The 16688-nt window shown below is 46.8% G+C and overlaps 2 protein-coding genes across 2 annotated transcripts; one reads left to right on the plus strand and one right to left on the minus strand.

Annotated features, from left to right (window-relative positions):
- The first annotated feature begins 45 nt into the window (after positions 1-45).
- cdhr5a (cadherin-related family member 5a) lies at positions 46-8825 on the plus strand. The gene is made up of 14 exons (XM_040202387.2): positions 46-294; positions 1593-1765; positions 2385-2444; positions 2591-2680; positions 2768-2854; positions 3292-3396; positions 3479-3664; positions 3954-4044; positions 4194-4291; positions 4379-4585; positions 4719-4832; positions 4921-4987; positions 5966-6126; positions 7093-8825. Exons 1-14 carry the CDS (start codon positions 204-206, stop codon positions 7648-7650), a joined length of 2088 nt encoding a protein of 695 aa, XP_040058321.2. The 5' UTR covers positions 46-203; the 3' UTR covers positions 7651-8825.
- Positions 8826-8992: 167 nt separating this feature from the next.
- On the minus strand, positions 8993-15137 carry ctsd (cathepsin D). Its single transcript, XM_040202405.2, has 9 exons — positions 14871-15137; positions 13587-13743; positions 11966-12089; positions 11735-11853; positions 11074-11273; positions 10634-10756; positions 10182-10326; positions 9767-9865; positions 8993-9503 (listed from the first exon to the last, which is right to left on the minus strand). The coding sequence occupies exons 1-9, from the start codon at positions 14930-14932 to the stop codon at positions 9342-9344; spliced, it is 1191 nt and encodes a 396-aa protein (XP_040058339.2). The 5' UTR covers positions 14933-15137; the 3' UTR covers positions 8993-9341.
- Between the last annotated feature and the right edge of the window lie 1551 nt (positions 15138-16688).

A 16688-nucleotide genomic window follows, 5' to 3' on the forward strand; every position in this document is an offset into this window, starting at 1 on the left:
AGGAGGCCTCGGGTCCTCTGCTGGCAGGCGCTTAATGCCATATGCGCCCGGGAGATGAAGTCACAAACATCGCGACTGTAGTCGACTCCCACTCGCCGGGCAGCACAGACGGGCCTTTATGTGGACGAGTACCAGCTGGTACCACGGGCTCCCCGTCCTCCCACCCGGGACTTCATTCGCTGCTGCCTTCTTGAAAGCGGGACATGGAACTGACACGGAGGAGACAACCTGCGGACGCTGTCCTCGGATGCGTCCTCGCCGTCTGCCTCTGTGCCGTCTGTGGGGCCGAGAGACGTGAGTAGGGGAGGCCGACAGGCGGCCTTTGGGGGAGCCGGGGGGGCGTTGAGGAGGATTGGGAGAGCCGGGAGATGCTTGTTGCTTCTGGTCCTCCTCGATGAAGCAGTTGTCCGCGGCCTTTGTGGACTCTATGTGTCCGCTTGTGATTCCTGAGAAGAGAAAAGCGTGTTTTTAAAGGCCCGAAGAGGTCAAAGAAGAAGTATTTCACCACAAAAACACACATATTCTTACTTAATCTCATAGTATTTGTTTATTTCCACTTACAATCTGGGGCCTGTTTGTAAAAGGGACCAGAGGACGGATTCATTTTCAGTGCTTTCAAGTCTGAAAGTTTCTTCCTTGACGTGACGGGGAATTAAAAACAAGACAACAAAGTCCTACGGCAACAAATGTTGTGAAGCTGCTAACTGCAGATATGGTGATTTTGGTGAAGATTTTAATGCGCTTCAATCTTTTTATCCGGTTTCTCGTGTGACGTTGCTGCTAATTTCAAGCTTCTTATCTTTTCTGAGGATTGATTTGACTATTTTATTGATATTTATTCTATACTTCGTTTGAGTTGTTTTTGTGCTTTGCACGTTCTTTCTATTTTCCTCTTTCGTGCATTTGTGAGCTCACGTTGTGACAATAAAGTTTTGAATTTTCAGACAGGCTAGTTTACACCCGCTTCTGGTGTTTATGCTAAGCTAAGCTAACTAAGGCTTGTAGAAGCTTTGCATTCAGCAAACAAGTTGGACTTTGTCTCCTCATCTATATCAACGTAACGCCTTTTCCTCATAATACCAAATGATTCCTTTAAGTATAATATTAAGTTTACGGTTGTTGTTTTGGGCCTTATTTGCTGAGGGGGAACGTGGGAATGAATCTAAATGACTTCCTACTGGACTCAGATGTGCAGATCGCAAATACGTTTATGTTCAAACTGCCACAAAAATCAACTAGCCGGGAAGTTTTTACTTTAAATGGACTGAAAATAAATATTCTAGACTTTTGTAAAATCTTAATTAAAGTTGTCAAAGTAAAGTAAGAAGTAAAACTTTTCCCTGTGAGACGTTGTGAATCCGATGTAGGAAGCGGTGACGAGTAAAGTACCGATACATGATTGTTTAGTAAATGTACTCATTTACAATATTTAATCTGATTGAGTGCTGAAGTGCAGTACATCCACTAAACTTGTTAATAACCGTATTACATCAGCATCTTCCTTTCCTCAAATCTTCATATCATTTGATAAAACCTCACGAGGCTCCCACGTCCTGTCTCCCCTTGACGTCTATGGCGATGTCTTCACTCAGTGTGCACGGTTCCTCCGGGCCCCGTCGCGGTGCCGGAGAACAACACGGCCGACGTGGAACTGGTGAAGATCGTCTCGGGGGCCGAGGTCGCGCTCAGCGTCACGGTCAACCCGGAGGACCTGTTCTACCTGAAAGGAAACGCCCTGATGGCGAAGAAAGGACTGGACTACGAGGTGATCACAGTGCAAAACCCACGGCGACGAAGCAGCGTCAGTAGTCGATGTCGGCAGCTGGAATTTTGGCGGCTGATTTGAGGTCTCGAGTTTTGTGATCTTGTTTTCATGCAACTGGATTTTGACACAAGAGGGAGGAGCTAAAATAGGACATTTTAATCAACCAAACTTCAGTAGAGTCATTTTTATATAGATTTCTATAGGAACGTGCACAGAGCAGCAGTTTCCTGTTTAACCAGCACCTGCAGCTGAAAAACATCTGCATTCATGCTGCGTCCTGATTTGAGTGACAGGAAACCGTTTCTGCCAACTGTAATGTTTTTTATTTATTCATTTATCTATTCTATTTGCTGCCAAATTCATTATTTAATACACAGAATGTGATTATGATTTATAGAGATTGTTTACTGAGGTGATAAATCAAGTAAACGGTTGAAGTCATTTATTATGGGACTTTTAAAACACCCCGACGTCAACAGCGTGAAGATTAGAAACAAATCCACTTTAGAACAAAACCGAAACAAACTGCAGCAGATCACAGGAATCCCGGAATGCAGGCGAGAGAACAAAAGCCCGTTGGCGGAGGCTGGCGTGTGTTAACCGTGTGTGTGTTTGTCAGTCGTTGCACAGCGCGGCTCTGACGGTGTGGGTGCAGTGCAGCAAAGGAGGCTCCAGATCTGTGAGTAGAACCAACCACCCGAGTCAGCTATGAGCTTAGCATAGAGACTGCAAACAGATGAAGCTCCCTGACTGACGCTCATTGATCTGCTTTGTTTCACCTGAAAGGAACTGAATGGATGTCCACCTTCGCTTCTTCCATTCCAGGTGAACGAGTCCGTCGAGGTTTTGGTCGAGAACGAGAACGACAACCCCCCGAACTTTGCCCAAAGCCACTACGTCCTGGAAGTGAACGAGGTAAGGGTTGTGTTTCACACGTGAGTGTGAGTGTGTGTGAGTGTGTGTGTGTGTGCGTGGTCTGAACGCAGGCTTTGTCTCCTGCAGCTCACTCCAGTGAACTCCAGCGTGGGACTGATAGAAGCATCCGACGTGGACTCAGAGCCGCTGTTCTATCGCTTAGAGCCGGCAACGGTGAGACGTTTGATGTGATGACGCTGTGACCCAAAGGTTTTATTATTACAGAGGACTGAAAGGTTCTTCAGTACTGTACGTTTACTGGACGCTGTATTATACCTTCTTATTTCACGTGGCACCCTGTACTGCGACTTTTCATGACATTATTCATCACCTGGGCACGTCAACCTTCAACCAAAGAAATGTTTGGTTGAAATGTCAACTGGTCGACTAAGTTGACTATTGGAAAAAACCTTCAGGAAAACAATGCTGCAAATAACTAATGTAACATCCGGTGAAAAAGTTAAAAAAAGTTCTTTATTTGCCTTAATTTCTTTTATTTTTAAGTCACTATACATTTAGATTAAAAGAGGCTCATTACCCTTATTGTCTTAAATATTTTTATATCTATATAAATACATTCGTTCCTTGTTTTTTCCCGTTTGCTAAACCAGGATAAATACTTCCGTCTGGAAAACATCAACACTCCAAAGATAATTGTGAAAAGCATCCTGGACTACGACGTCGTACAGAAGATCTCTCTGGTTTTACACGTGCAGGTACGCTTTCCGTTTCTGAGTAACATCGCCTCCTCTGTGACCTTTGGCCTTTGACCCGTGCACACGTGTCCCCGCGTTCCAGGACACGCTCGACGGCTCGGCCTCTGACCGGCCCTTCTTCACGTCCGTGGCCACCATCACGGTGCAGGTGAGGGACGTGGACAACCGGCCTCCCTGGTTTCAGCCGTGTCTGAGGACCAGCTCGGGCATCGCCAAGCTGTGCGTGAGCACCGGCTACAGAGGCAAAGTCAATCTCACCGAGAAGGAGGTGAGCCACGTCTTCTGCAGCTTCATTTGACACGTTTCCCTTCACACACACAAGGTAATCTGTAAACTCCAAAGTGAGATCCTTTGAGATCCGCGAAACACCTCAAAAGCCAAATTAAGTCCATGATATTGAGGTGAGTGAAGATCTGAGCCGAGGAAAGTATCGGAATCATCTGAGGAACATTGTTATTGTATCTGCTCTCGAGGCAATGAGACTATGGATTTAGTCAAAGATGAGGCAGTGCAGCGCGTGACTCCTCAGAATCAGTGGTGATGGTTTTACTCCTCAGGACGGGCCGCTGGTGCTGGAGCCCGGCCCGCTGTTCGCCAGGGACGGAGACAAGAACCGCAGCGAGCAGATCAGCTACAGAATCCTTCGAGGTTTGACTTCAAATTCATTTGTTTTTTTTCATTCCACTTTCATCACCAAAGATCTGACTTCTGACTTTTCAATATCGTTAACCTTTTGGTAAAGCTTAAATCTTAAGGACCTGTAAACTGATTGATATTGTTTTTTCATTGGTCATCAGGAAATGAGGGAAATATTTTCCAGATTGACGAGGAGACGGGAAACATTTCGATGGCTAAAGCTGCCGACATCGTCGGCCCAATAACTCTCACCGTTCTGGTAAATTAAAAGTAAAAATTGAGTGATTTAGTAAATGCAAGTCAGAAGTCTGAAGTGGACTTGGGTGTAACTCTGGTCTGTCGCCAGGCGTCGCAGGTCACCAACAGGGATCAGTTCTCGGTGACGCAGGTGACCTTCGACGTGATGAAGAAGAGCAGGAACCCTCCTCGCTTTGAGAAGGAGCGGTACGAAGGGTTCATCTACAGCAACTCTGTCCCCGAGAGCATGATCCTCAGGGACCGGAGCACCAACCGTCCGTTCAGGGTCCGGGCTCGGGACGAGGACTTTGCCACCGTGAGTGTTAATTAAACCTCTATTAATGTTCCATTTTTCAACCGAGCATTTTGCTCAAACGTAGCTTTAAATGACAACACCCCTAAATCCTTCTGATTTAGTCCATTTCATTGGTGCTTTGCTTGTGTGTCAGGGGGCCAATCCGGATGTGAAGTACGAGGTCCAGTACAGCAGCTACGTGAACGTGACCTTGGACGGGTTCGTGGTCCTAAAGAGAGTTGTGAAGACAGAGTCCTTTGCTCTTCAGGTGACGACAGAATATCTTTGCAGACTTTTATCCACATTTCTTTTTATTTTAACGCTGTATAATAGTTTGTGTTTGGATGTGACTGCAGCTCAGAGCCGTGGACGCGACCACAGGGGAGTCTGGGACCGCCGCGCTCTCCGTCCAGGTCATACCAGGTGAGACTGTCACGCCGCTCTCTATTTAGGTTATACCAGGTGAGACCATCACGCTGCTCTCTATTTAGGTCGTACCAGGTGAGACCATCACGCTGCTCTCTATTTAGGTCATACCAGGTGAGACGGTCACGCTACTCTCTATTTAGGTCATACCAGGTGAGACCATCACGCTGCTCTCTATTTAGGTCATACCAGGTGAGACCATCACGCTGCTCTCTATTTAGGTCATACCAGGTGAGACCATCACGCTGCTCTCTATTTAGGTCATACCAGGTGAGACCATCACGCTGCTCTCTATTTAGGTCGTACCAGGTGAGACCATCACGCTGCTCTCTATTTAGGTCATACCAGGTGAGACGGTCACGCTACTCTCTATTTAGGTCATACCAGGTGAGACCATCACGCTGCTCTCTATTTAGGTCCTACCAGGTGAGACCATCACGCTGCTCTCTATTTAGGTCATACCAGGTGAGATGGTCACGCTACTCTCTATTTAGGTCATACCAGGTGAGACCATCACGCTGCTCTCTATTTAGGTTATACCAGGTGAGACCATCACGCTGCTCTCTATTTAGGTTATACCAGGTGAGACCATCACGCTGCTCTCTATTTAGGTCATACCAGGTGAGACGGTCACACCGCTCTCTATTTAGGTCATACCAGGTGAGACCGCCACACCACTCTCTATTTAGGTCATACCAGGTGAGACCATCCCGCTGCTCTCTATTTAGGTCATACCAGGTGAGACCGCCACACTATGCTGAGGTCAGGCTTCAAAATCGACTATAAATGACATCAGTATGTAATAAACAGAGTATAGTATGTCATTAAAAAATAGAAAGTCATCATAGTAAGTAAAAAAAAGTGATACGTAGCCAATAAAACAGAATGTGATTAAAAAAGTGCAGAATGTGAAAACACGTCTCGTTGAAGTACGTCATGAAACGATCAAATTTGACATCTCCCTTCCCCTTGCAGCGGTGGCCACGCCGTCCCCCTCCAGCGTGGGCTACCGGCCGGGCGACATGGCGCTGCTCGGGCTGGTTATGGCGGCGCTGCTGGTGCTCTGCCTCATTGTGATCGGCTTCCTGGTCTCCCGCCTGTGGAAAGGGAACGCCGGCATGGACAAGATATGCAAGGTGAGTCCTCGCCGCAGGGAGGGGGTTTAAGGTAATTTTGGCCCAAATGCTTAATGCGTATTAAATTCATGTATTTCCATGTGAATGGAATCATTTCTTTGTTTTCTGCTAAATAAAGATGTGATTCCATATTACTGCATTGAATTAGTAGTTATGTAGGTTGAATGGAGTTATGAAAGTGAAAAGGTTTCAATAGCTAAAAGTAAGTCCTCATAGGCAAAGAAACTTAGTTAGTTAAAATCTTAAAAACGTTTCTTATTTGTGCTGCATTTTTTGACGGTCTCGCCTAGTATGACCTAAACGGAGAGCGGCGTGACGGTCTCACCTAGTATGACCTAAACGGAGAGCGGCGTGACGGTCTCACCTAGTATGACCTAAACGGAGAGCGGCGTGACGGTCTCACCTAGTATGACCTAAACGGAGAGCGGCGTGACGGTCTCACCTAGTATGACCTAAACGGAGAGCGGCGTGACGGTCTCGCCTAGTATGACCTAAACGGAGAGCGGCGTGACGGTCTCGCCTAGTATGACCTAAACGGAGAGCGGCGTGACGGTCTCGCCTAGTATGACCTAAACGGAGAGCGGCGTGACGGTCTTTTAAGTTTTGGGGACCATAACATATTACAACTTACTTGAATTTAAACAAATTAAAATATTTTATACTCATATGCAAGAATTTTCATCCTGGATCTAAACCCAATCCTGCCTCTCTTTCTAACCGCTCTGAAGCGTTTACCCCTGCTGCCTCCATATGGGTGGGGGGGGGGGGGGGGGGGTTTAAGGCCTCAGGCTCCTTCTGTGTGATGAATATTCATCAGCTAACATCCACAGAAGGGCTCTGTGGTAAACAGAATAAATTAACCTTTGGCCCTCTCGGTGTGGGGGCGTGGGGACACGGTGGCATCTGCGGCGTTGAGTAAAGTTTGAAGGCTAGCCGCTGTGCTAACAAGGGTCTCCTTGCCCGCAGTGCCTGGCACCCTGCCTGAAGTCGGCCCGGGCCCGGTCCGGCCACAGGGACTCTCTGCAGTACACCAACGACGGCTTCCAGACCGAGGGCGACCCGAGGCGCTTGACAAACGGCCCGCCCGGACGCGGCGCCTTCCCCCAGGCGCGAGGCCGGGTCCTCCCCATGGAGAGGCGGGGTCGTCAATGCTCCTCCTGCGGCGTCCACACCAACCACGTCCCCAAGGGGAGCCCCTCGGCCAGGCCGTCCCGCAGGGGCAGGTGGGACGGGGACGAGGAGTACGCCAAGAGGGTCGCCCTGAACCGTCAGAGGAGGAAGGAGGGCCAGAAGACGGTGTGGTTCAAGGAGAGCGAGGACTCCTCCGACATCGAGGTGGAGATCATCCCGGACACCGTCAGCCCGGTGGCGGAGGAGACGGAGGAGGAGCTGGATATGGAGGGCGTGGTCAGGGACCCGGCGGCGCCGCTCAGAGAGCCCGAGGACGTCCAGAGCGCACAGGAGCGGGAACGCGGGAACGCTGGCTCGGGAAAAGACAAGGGAGGCCAGGAGGAGGAGGGCTGACAGAGGTCAGAGGTCAAACTCCAGTTGGAGAACAAAACTGAGCCGTTTGGTCGTGTTTCGGAGACAGCGGCGTGCGGCAGGGAAGTCTCAGAGGTCCAGGACCACACTTCCAAACCCTCTGAATAGCTGCCAGAACATCAACAGCACACTGAAAGGTCCAAAAAGAACCTAGAAGACACTTCCTAGGCTTTATAAAATGCTCAAAACACACACAAAGTCAAGCACTCACATTAATGGTCTCGTCTTCCCGAGTGCTGGGAACCTCCAACTCTGATGGAAATGTTTTTTTTAAGACTTCACTGCTTGTTGGACTTCTTTGCAGAAACAGCCAACACATCCAATCAGTGACTTGGATGAGGTCAGAACTACTGAAGCCTGAGGGCGGAGCCAAAGCCAGTCCCTTTCTGATGAGGCGTCATTCAGAGAACGGTTTCCATGTTGCACATCAGGGCTGCAAATAACTTCTCCCCATTAATTAATCTGCAGATTAACTCTTAATAGTCAATGTTTGAACGTGTTTGCTGCAATTGATTGAATGAATCATTTAACACTTTACAGGGTACTTCTGTATTAAAACAAGCTGCGGCGTCCTGTTCTTTACTCACGAATAACAGATCATTAAAAGTATTTCAGTAATAATGAAGTTTGAATGATAGTTATTAGTCCAGAAGTTCAAGTGATTAATTGGAGCCTAAGGCAGACACTTATCCATGGGACAATACAGGATTTATTAAGTTAAAACCATAGTATTTTTGTTTTGGGTTTATGAAGCACATGCCTATTATAAAGGTGGTGACAAAGGTGTTATTGTAACATTTCAGCTACTGGATCGTTTTGCATTAATTTGAAGTATTTAATTCAATTAATTGGTTAAGAGAATTTCCTTTCTGCGTTTAAGGGAGTTTTCAGGACATTTAGAGTACATGTATATTTTTTATAAATATAAATACCACCACGCGTTATCCTCTTATGAGTCGAATCAGGAAGTCAGCCGATGAGACTGAACTCATAGTGAACAAAATGTGAAGACAGTTTATCTACTGAATACTAAATTTAATGTGCTCTACTTTTATTGAGACTGTTCGGTAAAATAACAATTTTGTGGTTGAATCTTTGGTTAATGTGAAGCTGACTTTTTGTACATTGAGGGAATAATAAAGTTGAGGTTTTGTTGAGTCTTGAGTCTGGAATCTCTTTTCGCACTCAAACACAACAGAGGTTTTCTTTTTTGGGAAATGTGTGTATTTGGTTATTGCACAATTTATTCATGATTAGTGTAGAGAATTGAGTTGGAAAAACCTAAATCAAGTTCTCATTGATCAATAAACCAGACAGAAGTTGCTTCTTTTAAAAACTGTTTATTCCAGCCAATCACACAAGATGCATCTCAAATTCAGTAGAAGACAAACACTTGGCCCTAATAATGTAAATTAAAATTCCTGATTAAAAAGAAAAATGAACACTTAGGTTTAAAAAGGGGGCGGCACGATCACAATGAACCAGTTTCACTCGTCCTACATCACATCAAACCACCACCGTTTCACACTGCGTGAAATCATTGTGCTCAGTGCATTTCGCCTCTACGCAAAATCTATTGCCAATTACTGCTCGATTGCAAAGCAACAGAAAACGTGTGCAGCTCAACAACTCCGCCCCGCCCTTCGCATCGGAGGTGGTGCAGCAGGACGCGCTCACTTGGCGTTGGCGAAGCCCACCCTGTTGTTGTCCCGGTCAAAGACGGTGTAGTACGGGCCGATGAAGACGTCGCCCAGAATCCACAGGGGCCCGGCGGGGGCGGGGATGTCCAGACCCATGAAGCCGCTCAGACAAATGGTCTTACCGGCCTGACTCACCTGGACGATTGAGGGGAGGGAGAAAGAGGGTCAGACGGAGCAGCACAAACGTTCTTAAATAAAGAGGAATGTGTAATCGTTCCGTCAGACAACAACAACAAGCCGGCCTCCTCCCGGCGGGGCAAACAAAGCCGCGCCTGTTTGGCTTTTTATATGATGCAACGCTCAGTCGACACAGCGTCTATTGTTGGTGAAGGAGACGCCTCCTCGCCGCCCCCTGCAGGTGGAGGAGCGGCACCACCGTGGTGCCCGGAGAGTCTCACCTTGAGGACGTACTGCTCTCCGGTCAGAGCGTAGGAGCGGCCGCCCACGTTGAAGGAGATGACGGGCAGCGATGGGACTTTGTCACAGCTCACCATGTACTGAAAGCACCACAGGACGCAACAGCCAATTAGAAACGAAACAAAACAAATGGAACAAGACGGATTAAATCAGAAAAATGTTTCTCAGATCAATAGGGGGAAAAAAAGCATCAACAGACCAAATCAAACTTTAAAAACAATCGATTAGAAGGATGAAAAGCAGAAAAAAAAGTGGAATCAAAGTAATTTGATTTGTAAAGAATTTATAAATATAATTTACATATGCATTTTTTTAAAGTTAGTTTCTTCTGCTTCTTTGAGCACTGATGTCAGCGTGTGGTTAATCTTCAAACAAGCAAAGCCTGGTGTGCCTCACCTCTCCCTGGATGAGGGGCGTCGCACCGATGGCCCTCTGCAGGGCCTTGACCTCCGCCGAGGGGCCGGTGATCAGAGACGTCCCCGTGTCCACGATGGCCTCGCAGCCGCTCTTACACAGGCTCAGCTGGTCGCCCACCGACATCCTGCAACAGAGAAGAAGAAGACGCACACTCACCGGAGTGAAATATAAACTGAATGATCTGGGATGTTTTACGGCGTAATATGATCTCTTTTAAGTCAAGAAGAAAAAGCCATCTCGTGTTCTTCAAGTCCATTCGTTTACCCACAACCTCCATTCGCTCATTTATTTACACCAGCTGTAGAAAAGGCTCCAACCGCAGAGACCCGTCCTCTGACGGGACATGAGGAGCGGACGCCGTGCTGGCTTCACGCATTAGTTAATGATCGGCTACGACGGCGTGTCTGAAGGGCAGCGTTCGGAACGCTCACCCGTCCATGTGGATCTGCCAGTAGGCCTGGCGGCTGACGTTGACGTAGCTGAAGTCACCGGTGTAGTATTTAGGGTCGGTTCCTCCCAGCAGCAGCTCGCCGCCGGGCGACGTGTCCGGGTTCCTGGCGAGAGAGAAGAGCGGTATTAATAAAGTGACGTTCATCATTTAACACACTCCAAGTAAAGACACGCATCTAGAGTTCCTAAAACACTAGCGTACGTTTCTCTGTGGGCGACGTGTTGCCCAGGACGAGATTATGTTCTTAAGAGCCCGAAAGCAAATGGAAGCGAGCATTAACGAGAAAATCTGTCCTCTAATGCCACTAAATGTTACGATAGCTTCCCTCCCCCGCCGGGACGACCCGGGATCAGTCAGCCGGCGGCGAGACGGTTTGCGTCTCTGCCCTCCACCTGCTGCTGGGAAAGCAGCTGTCCCCACCTGTTGAGGTAGAAGGAGAAGACGTTCTTCTCCACCATCTTCTGGCTCATGATGTTGTCGAAGACCGGAGGCACGCCGTCCACGGAGATGCGTGGGTAGGCCATTCCCAGGATGCCATCGAACTTGGCAGCGATGAAGGCCACGCCGGGCTGCTTGATGGCTTCACCGAACAGCTGCTTCTTCACTGAAAGGTCTCCAATCTGCAACCGAAGAAGCAAAGTAGTAACACGCAACACGGTGCAGCGCGCAGAGAGCTGCCAATCAACAGTGACATAAAGGGCTACTTAAGAACGTTACGGGGTCATTTTCAGTAAAAATATGCCTTCAGCATGAACGCCTTCCAGTCGACAGCCTCTCGTGTCACGTTGTAAATAATAGAATATTTAATGAGAAATACTAATGAACGGATTTCTTTTCTAAATGTATTAGTTTTTTAAAGTCACTATATCAAAGGGTAACATTTTAAATTGTTAATGTTTTTTTTTTGATGACGGTTTTATCTGGAGCCTTTTTAGACCACAGCCAAACAAACAAACAAACAAACAAACAAACGCAGGACGCCGCGCCAAAATGATATATATTAAAAAATAACACATGGTCAAAGGAGCTTTACTTTTTTTTTTATTCCAAACCGTGACTATTACAAGCCGTACAAACGTACCGTGCACGTGTCCTGACTGAGGTATCCCGACAGACTGCCCGACCCGTACTGGATGGCGAAGGCGGTGCCGTTCTTCACGTAGGAGCTGGACTTGGCAGAATTATATTTGTGGTGAAGCACTTGGGGGGGGGAAAAAAAAAAAAAAAAAAAAAAAAAAAAAAAGAGGCACAGATCAAGACAACGAGGCAGAAACGTCATCTCAGCGCCCACATTGTGACTCGTTGGACTCACGGCACGCGATGTCCGTGAAGGAGCAGTGGATGGAGGGCACCCAGAGGTTGGAGGAGCCCGTGTCAAACACCACGGTGAAGGTCTGGGGGGGGGTTCCCAGGCCGATCTCCCCGTAGTACTGCGCCTGGACAGAGAAAGAGAACAGGTTAGCGAGCTGTGACGACAAAGACAAACCGGTAGATGAATCCACGGGAGAGAACACACAATCCTTCAGCCGATTCAAGAGTCACGATATCACATTTCTGTTGTGCGATTATTGCACCAACATTTATTGCAATATTATTGCAATTTTCAGACCATTTTATGCCACTGATAACAATGACAATATAATAGCAAAGTAATACAAGAACGTGCTTTTCTTTCAAAGAACAAAGTGTTTTAAGTCTAATGTTTAGACATTAGAATCGGAATGTGAAAAAATGATCCCAAGTGAATAAATAAAACCAAAAAGGTGATAAGTGTAAGGGGCTCCGCGGAGCGTCTCTGTCCTGCTAACAATCGTCCGGCCCGGGAGCTTCACAGGACGAGCCTGTAGTTCAGGTTAAAGACCCGCGGGATGGTGGTTGTTGTTGTTTGAGGTGAGATTTTAGCTTCGTTGTGTTGCCTGTTTTCGTTGCTACCGTTTTTCAAAAGTCGACGCACCGGCTCGTTCGCGATTGGCTCTCCGCTCTCATTCGGCTTAAAGCAAAAAATGTTCCCAAACTGAAGCCAAACATTGAGCCTTTGAAATCCATTGGGACTTGTTGATCTTACCGGGTTCGGCTGTAGATGTTACCAAAGAGAACCTTTTATAGCACGGTGGCTTCACTGCTTCTCTCCACCCGCCGGTGTGTCTGTGCATGCTGCCTAAGCCCCGCCCCCCACAACGAGGACCGCGGCAGCGGTCAACTTAAATATGTAAAATGAATATCGCAGCACCAAAAACGATTGCACTTGATTTCAGATAGTGTGCGATAAGTCAATTTATCGCATATTGCGACAGGCCGAGTCACAGCAATAAGTCACACTGTTGGATTTCACAATCAGTGTGACTCAACAAATAAGGACTGGGGCAAACTTCCGTTTTGTGTACCAGAAGTCACTCGGGTCAAAACCTCGGGACGCAACGTTTCTTTCAGTCACGCAGACCTCAAAGCACTTCCCCTTTATCTGCCGAGCAACGTCTTCAATCTGCAAGATTTATTTGTGTTCCTGCGTTAGTTTTAAACTGGTTGGGCATGGAGGATGAGGATGAGGGATAAAGGTGCTGGAATACCAACGCACATCACATTGTTACTACAAGCGTCCAACAGAGAACTGAAACCACTTTGTGTGGTGCTCACCTTCCGTTCTCAAAGGCCGACTTGTGTTAAAGACTATAAGGTGATGAAGAAAAACGTGGCCTAACAATACTGGTCAGCTGACAGTTTGTTTTAGAGGCCTAAAGAACCATTTAATCTCTTTATCATCAATATTCGTCACCGCCGGAATGAATCCTAAAAAGCCTCGTTTGCAGAAAGGATTTGCATATTTAAAAAGGCGGTTTGAGCACAAGAGGACCTTTGTCATGGGCCCCCCCCCTACCCTCCGGTTGGCGGTGGGGGAAAGGAAGCCTCTAAGGGTCAGTGGTTATGATGCTTACGTCCAGGTAGTTCTTCAGGGCCTCTGGAGTGGGTTCATTACTGGAGGGGAAGCCGAAGTTGTACTTGAGGGACGGCTTCTCCGCCTTCAGCTCCTCCACCGTTTTCCCCGAGTCGCTCAGCTCGCGTCTGATGGAACGGAATTTCTTTAAGGGGATGCTGAAAGGGAAGAACAACAGAAAGGGGATTTAGGACGGAATACAAAGCCAGATCTCCAGGCAATGACTTTATTGAGGGGGATTTTAAAGATACAAGCAAGAACAAGTGCAGTGGGATTTGGGTTGCTTAACTTCAGAGTACAAACACAACTGGTGGCGTTCCAGATACGATTTGACCCACATACCTAATCTTTATCCTCACAGGGGGCTCGTTCAGAGCGACGTCTATAATGTCCAACAACAATCCCATTATGTCAATATTTAAATACAAACAGAAATGTAATTGCTCCAATGAGCTAAAAACCAATTAATTTTAAAATGAAACAACCTGAAATATACATTACGGTTTATTGTGCTGTTGAACAGCTTCAAGCGCGAATATTTTCTAGTTTAATTTAAAGCTTCTTCGCCAGAACGCTTAACATTAATATTTAAAGCGGAAAAAAATAACATTCGTCATCTTTGATTTTAAGACACGATCGAAATTTGACAAAACATACAGAATAATAAAGAAAAGAACGGACTGATATTGTTAGTTTTTAATTGTGTTATAAAGACTGCAGCAAACGAATCGGTTGTATTAAAACAGTCATGTGAAATATGAATAACGAGCTCATGTACACAGAAATAACATGAACCCCGCGTGAGCCTGACGCAGCATTACAGGAGCAAACTCCTGCGCAAAGTGTTACAGTTCAATCGGACGGCAGCGAAACGCGTGACGGAAACAGCTGCAGGTCACGAAAGAGGAGCCGGGAAGCTTTAATGTGCAACACACGGCACGTAGCACGCGCATAACCGACGCCCCGCAACCACGCACAGCGCGAGGCGCAGGACATTTAAAACCCACGTACCCTCAGGTCACGTTAAAGCCGTTAATAAGTCACGTGAGCGGCGGTCCTCGCTGCAGGCAGACGGGCGAGGATGAGACAGCAGCTAGCCGTTAGCTCGCTGTGGCTAAAGTGCCCGTTGCTAAGTAACAGCAACCATATTCCGCCTTACAGGTGGCCATTAACGTTAACTTAGTTTATGCAACGCTAGCTAGCAATGAACTTGTGTACACACGACGTTACGTCAGGCTCGCGCAAACGCGTTAAACACAGAAGGATGTGCGGTTGATATTCTCACCGAACCAGCGCGTCGCCGCTGAGGGCGAACGCCGCGAACACGACCAGGAGGAGGCCCCTCATCTCGAGACGGTTCGGCGGGTGTCGGGCTCTCTGACTCGACGGTGACCGGGCGGTTCTGGCTTGTTGTCGACCAACTGCCGACCTTTATCAGCTGACCGTGCCTCTGTCACGTGATGCCGATTCAACTGCAGGTACGTCACTTCCGGTGGTAAGAATCACGCTCTTCCTTTTTTTTTATTGCACAATTAAAAAAGACCAACAGTTCAAACCTCATCAGAGCTGCTAACTTAAAAAAAAAAACAATGTGGAGTGAGATTTTTCCGACGGCGGTTTGTTGTTGTTTTAGCGTGAGAATTTCCAATTTTTTCCATTTTTCAACCTCATTTGTAGGAACCCTTTGGGAAGTTTATTTTAAAACAAAATAATGATGTTGTATAGTCTCTCCATACATTTTCAGCCTTCAAGTAAGTCTAGTGAAGTAAAAAAATACAATATTTCTGTCTGAGATGTGGTCAGACAGGTAAGATACAATTACCTCAAATAAGTACAATGATTGAATAAAGGTACCTGGCTACATTGCACCACTGGTTCTTCACACATTTTCTTATCCTTTAATTCTTCTGACAGTAGTCATGTCAGTAGTCATTTTCTTCCTTTAGAGTCAGTAAATTAAAACCCGCCTTGCAATGTCGAGGACTGAACAGCTAGCGGCGACCTCGTCCCACAAACCACAGAGGCTCCTCCAGGCCCCCCCTCTTCTTATCACATGTAAACCTTTCTCTAAGTCCTCACAGGGAGAAGCTGAGCTGTGAAAACACCACAGACCATCTCTTTTTCTTTTTCTAACATATCCAAATACTCATCCCACAGCAGATCATCCACAGATAATGAGGTATTTAACAGCACGACTGCTTGACAAGTACATTAAAAAAGCAGAGCCTAAAACGTGAATGCAGATGCTCATAAAATATAAGAACATTATTTGCTAATGAATTCCTTTTGTATAGACTGAAGCCCAAGAACAAGGACCAGTTCATCAACCGATCTGCTACTCGAAACATGGTGAGAATAATAAATGTGCATCTTAGTGAATTAAAGGACCAGCATGCAGGATGCAGTAAAATCTGGTAGTCAGGTCTCAATTCTCCCTTTCGCAGCGAGTCAGAGAACGACGGTGGCCTTACGGAAACGCATTAACCACAGGCTGTATAAACAGAATGGACGCAGAGTATTCTTTAGGGCGGGGCTTACTGTGATTGACAGGTCCACACTGTTACCAGAGCCGTCTTGAAGTCGCCCCAGATTGTAAAAACTGTAATATCAGTTTATTCGTCCGTAATCCAAGATGGCGCCAAGGAAACACAATTTCCAGAAACCAATGACGTGATTTATGGTCTGAACTTCATGCTGCATTGAAGAAGACTTGAAACTACAGATTGAGACCATAAAATCCTGTTTACAATGTTTATTGAGGGAACAAATCAAGAGAGAAGTAGAGTCATTTTCTCATAGACTTCGATGTGACCGGATGCGTCGCCCCCTGCTGGTCAATAGAGGAAATGCGGCTTTAAGACTTTTCCATTCGAAGCCGAAGGAAAGAATCCGCAAGCCTCGCTCTGTCCATAGTTAAACCATACATTGGCATTTTTCTGTTTGTGAGGTATTTTGCGGGTCCAGATGTCATACATTTCTTTCTTTTATCACGCCGCTAAATCAAATTGTTATCAGGCGGTTAGTTCAGGAGGAACGCGTCTCGCGGACGCCCCAGACAGTCATCCACAGGATCACGTGATGGAGAGCTTCCATCCTTGACTAC

This window comes from Gasterosteus aculeatus, chromosome 12 (assembly GCF_964276395.1).
Source record: "Gasterosteus aculeatus chromosome 12, fGasAcu3.hap1.1, whole genome shotgun sequence".
Classification (NCBI taxonomy): Eukaryota; Metazoa; Chordata; class Actinopteri; order Perciformes; family Gasterosteidae; genus Gasterosteus; species Gasterosteus aculeatus.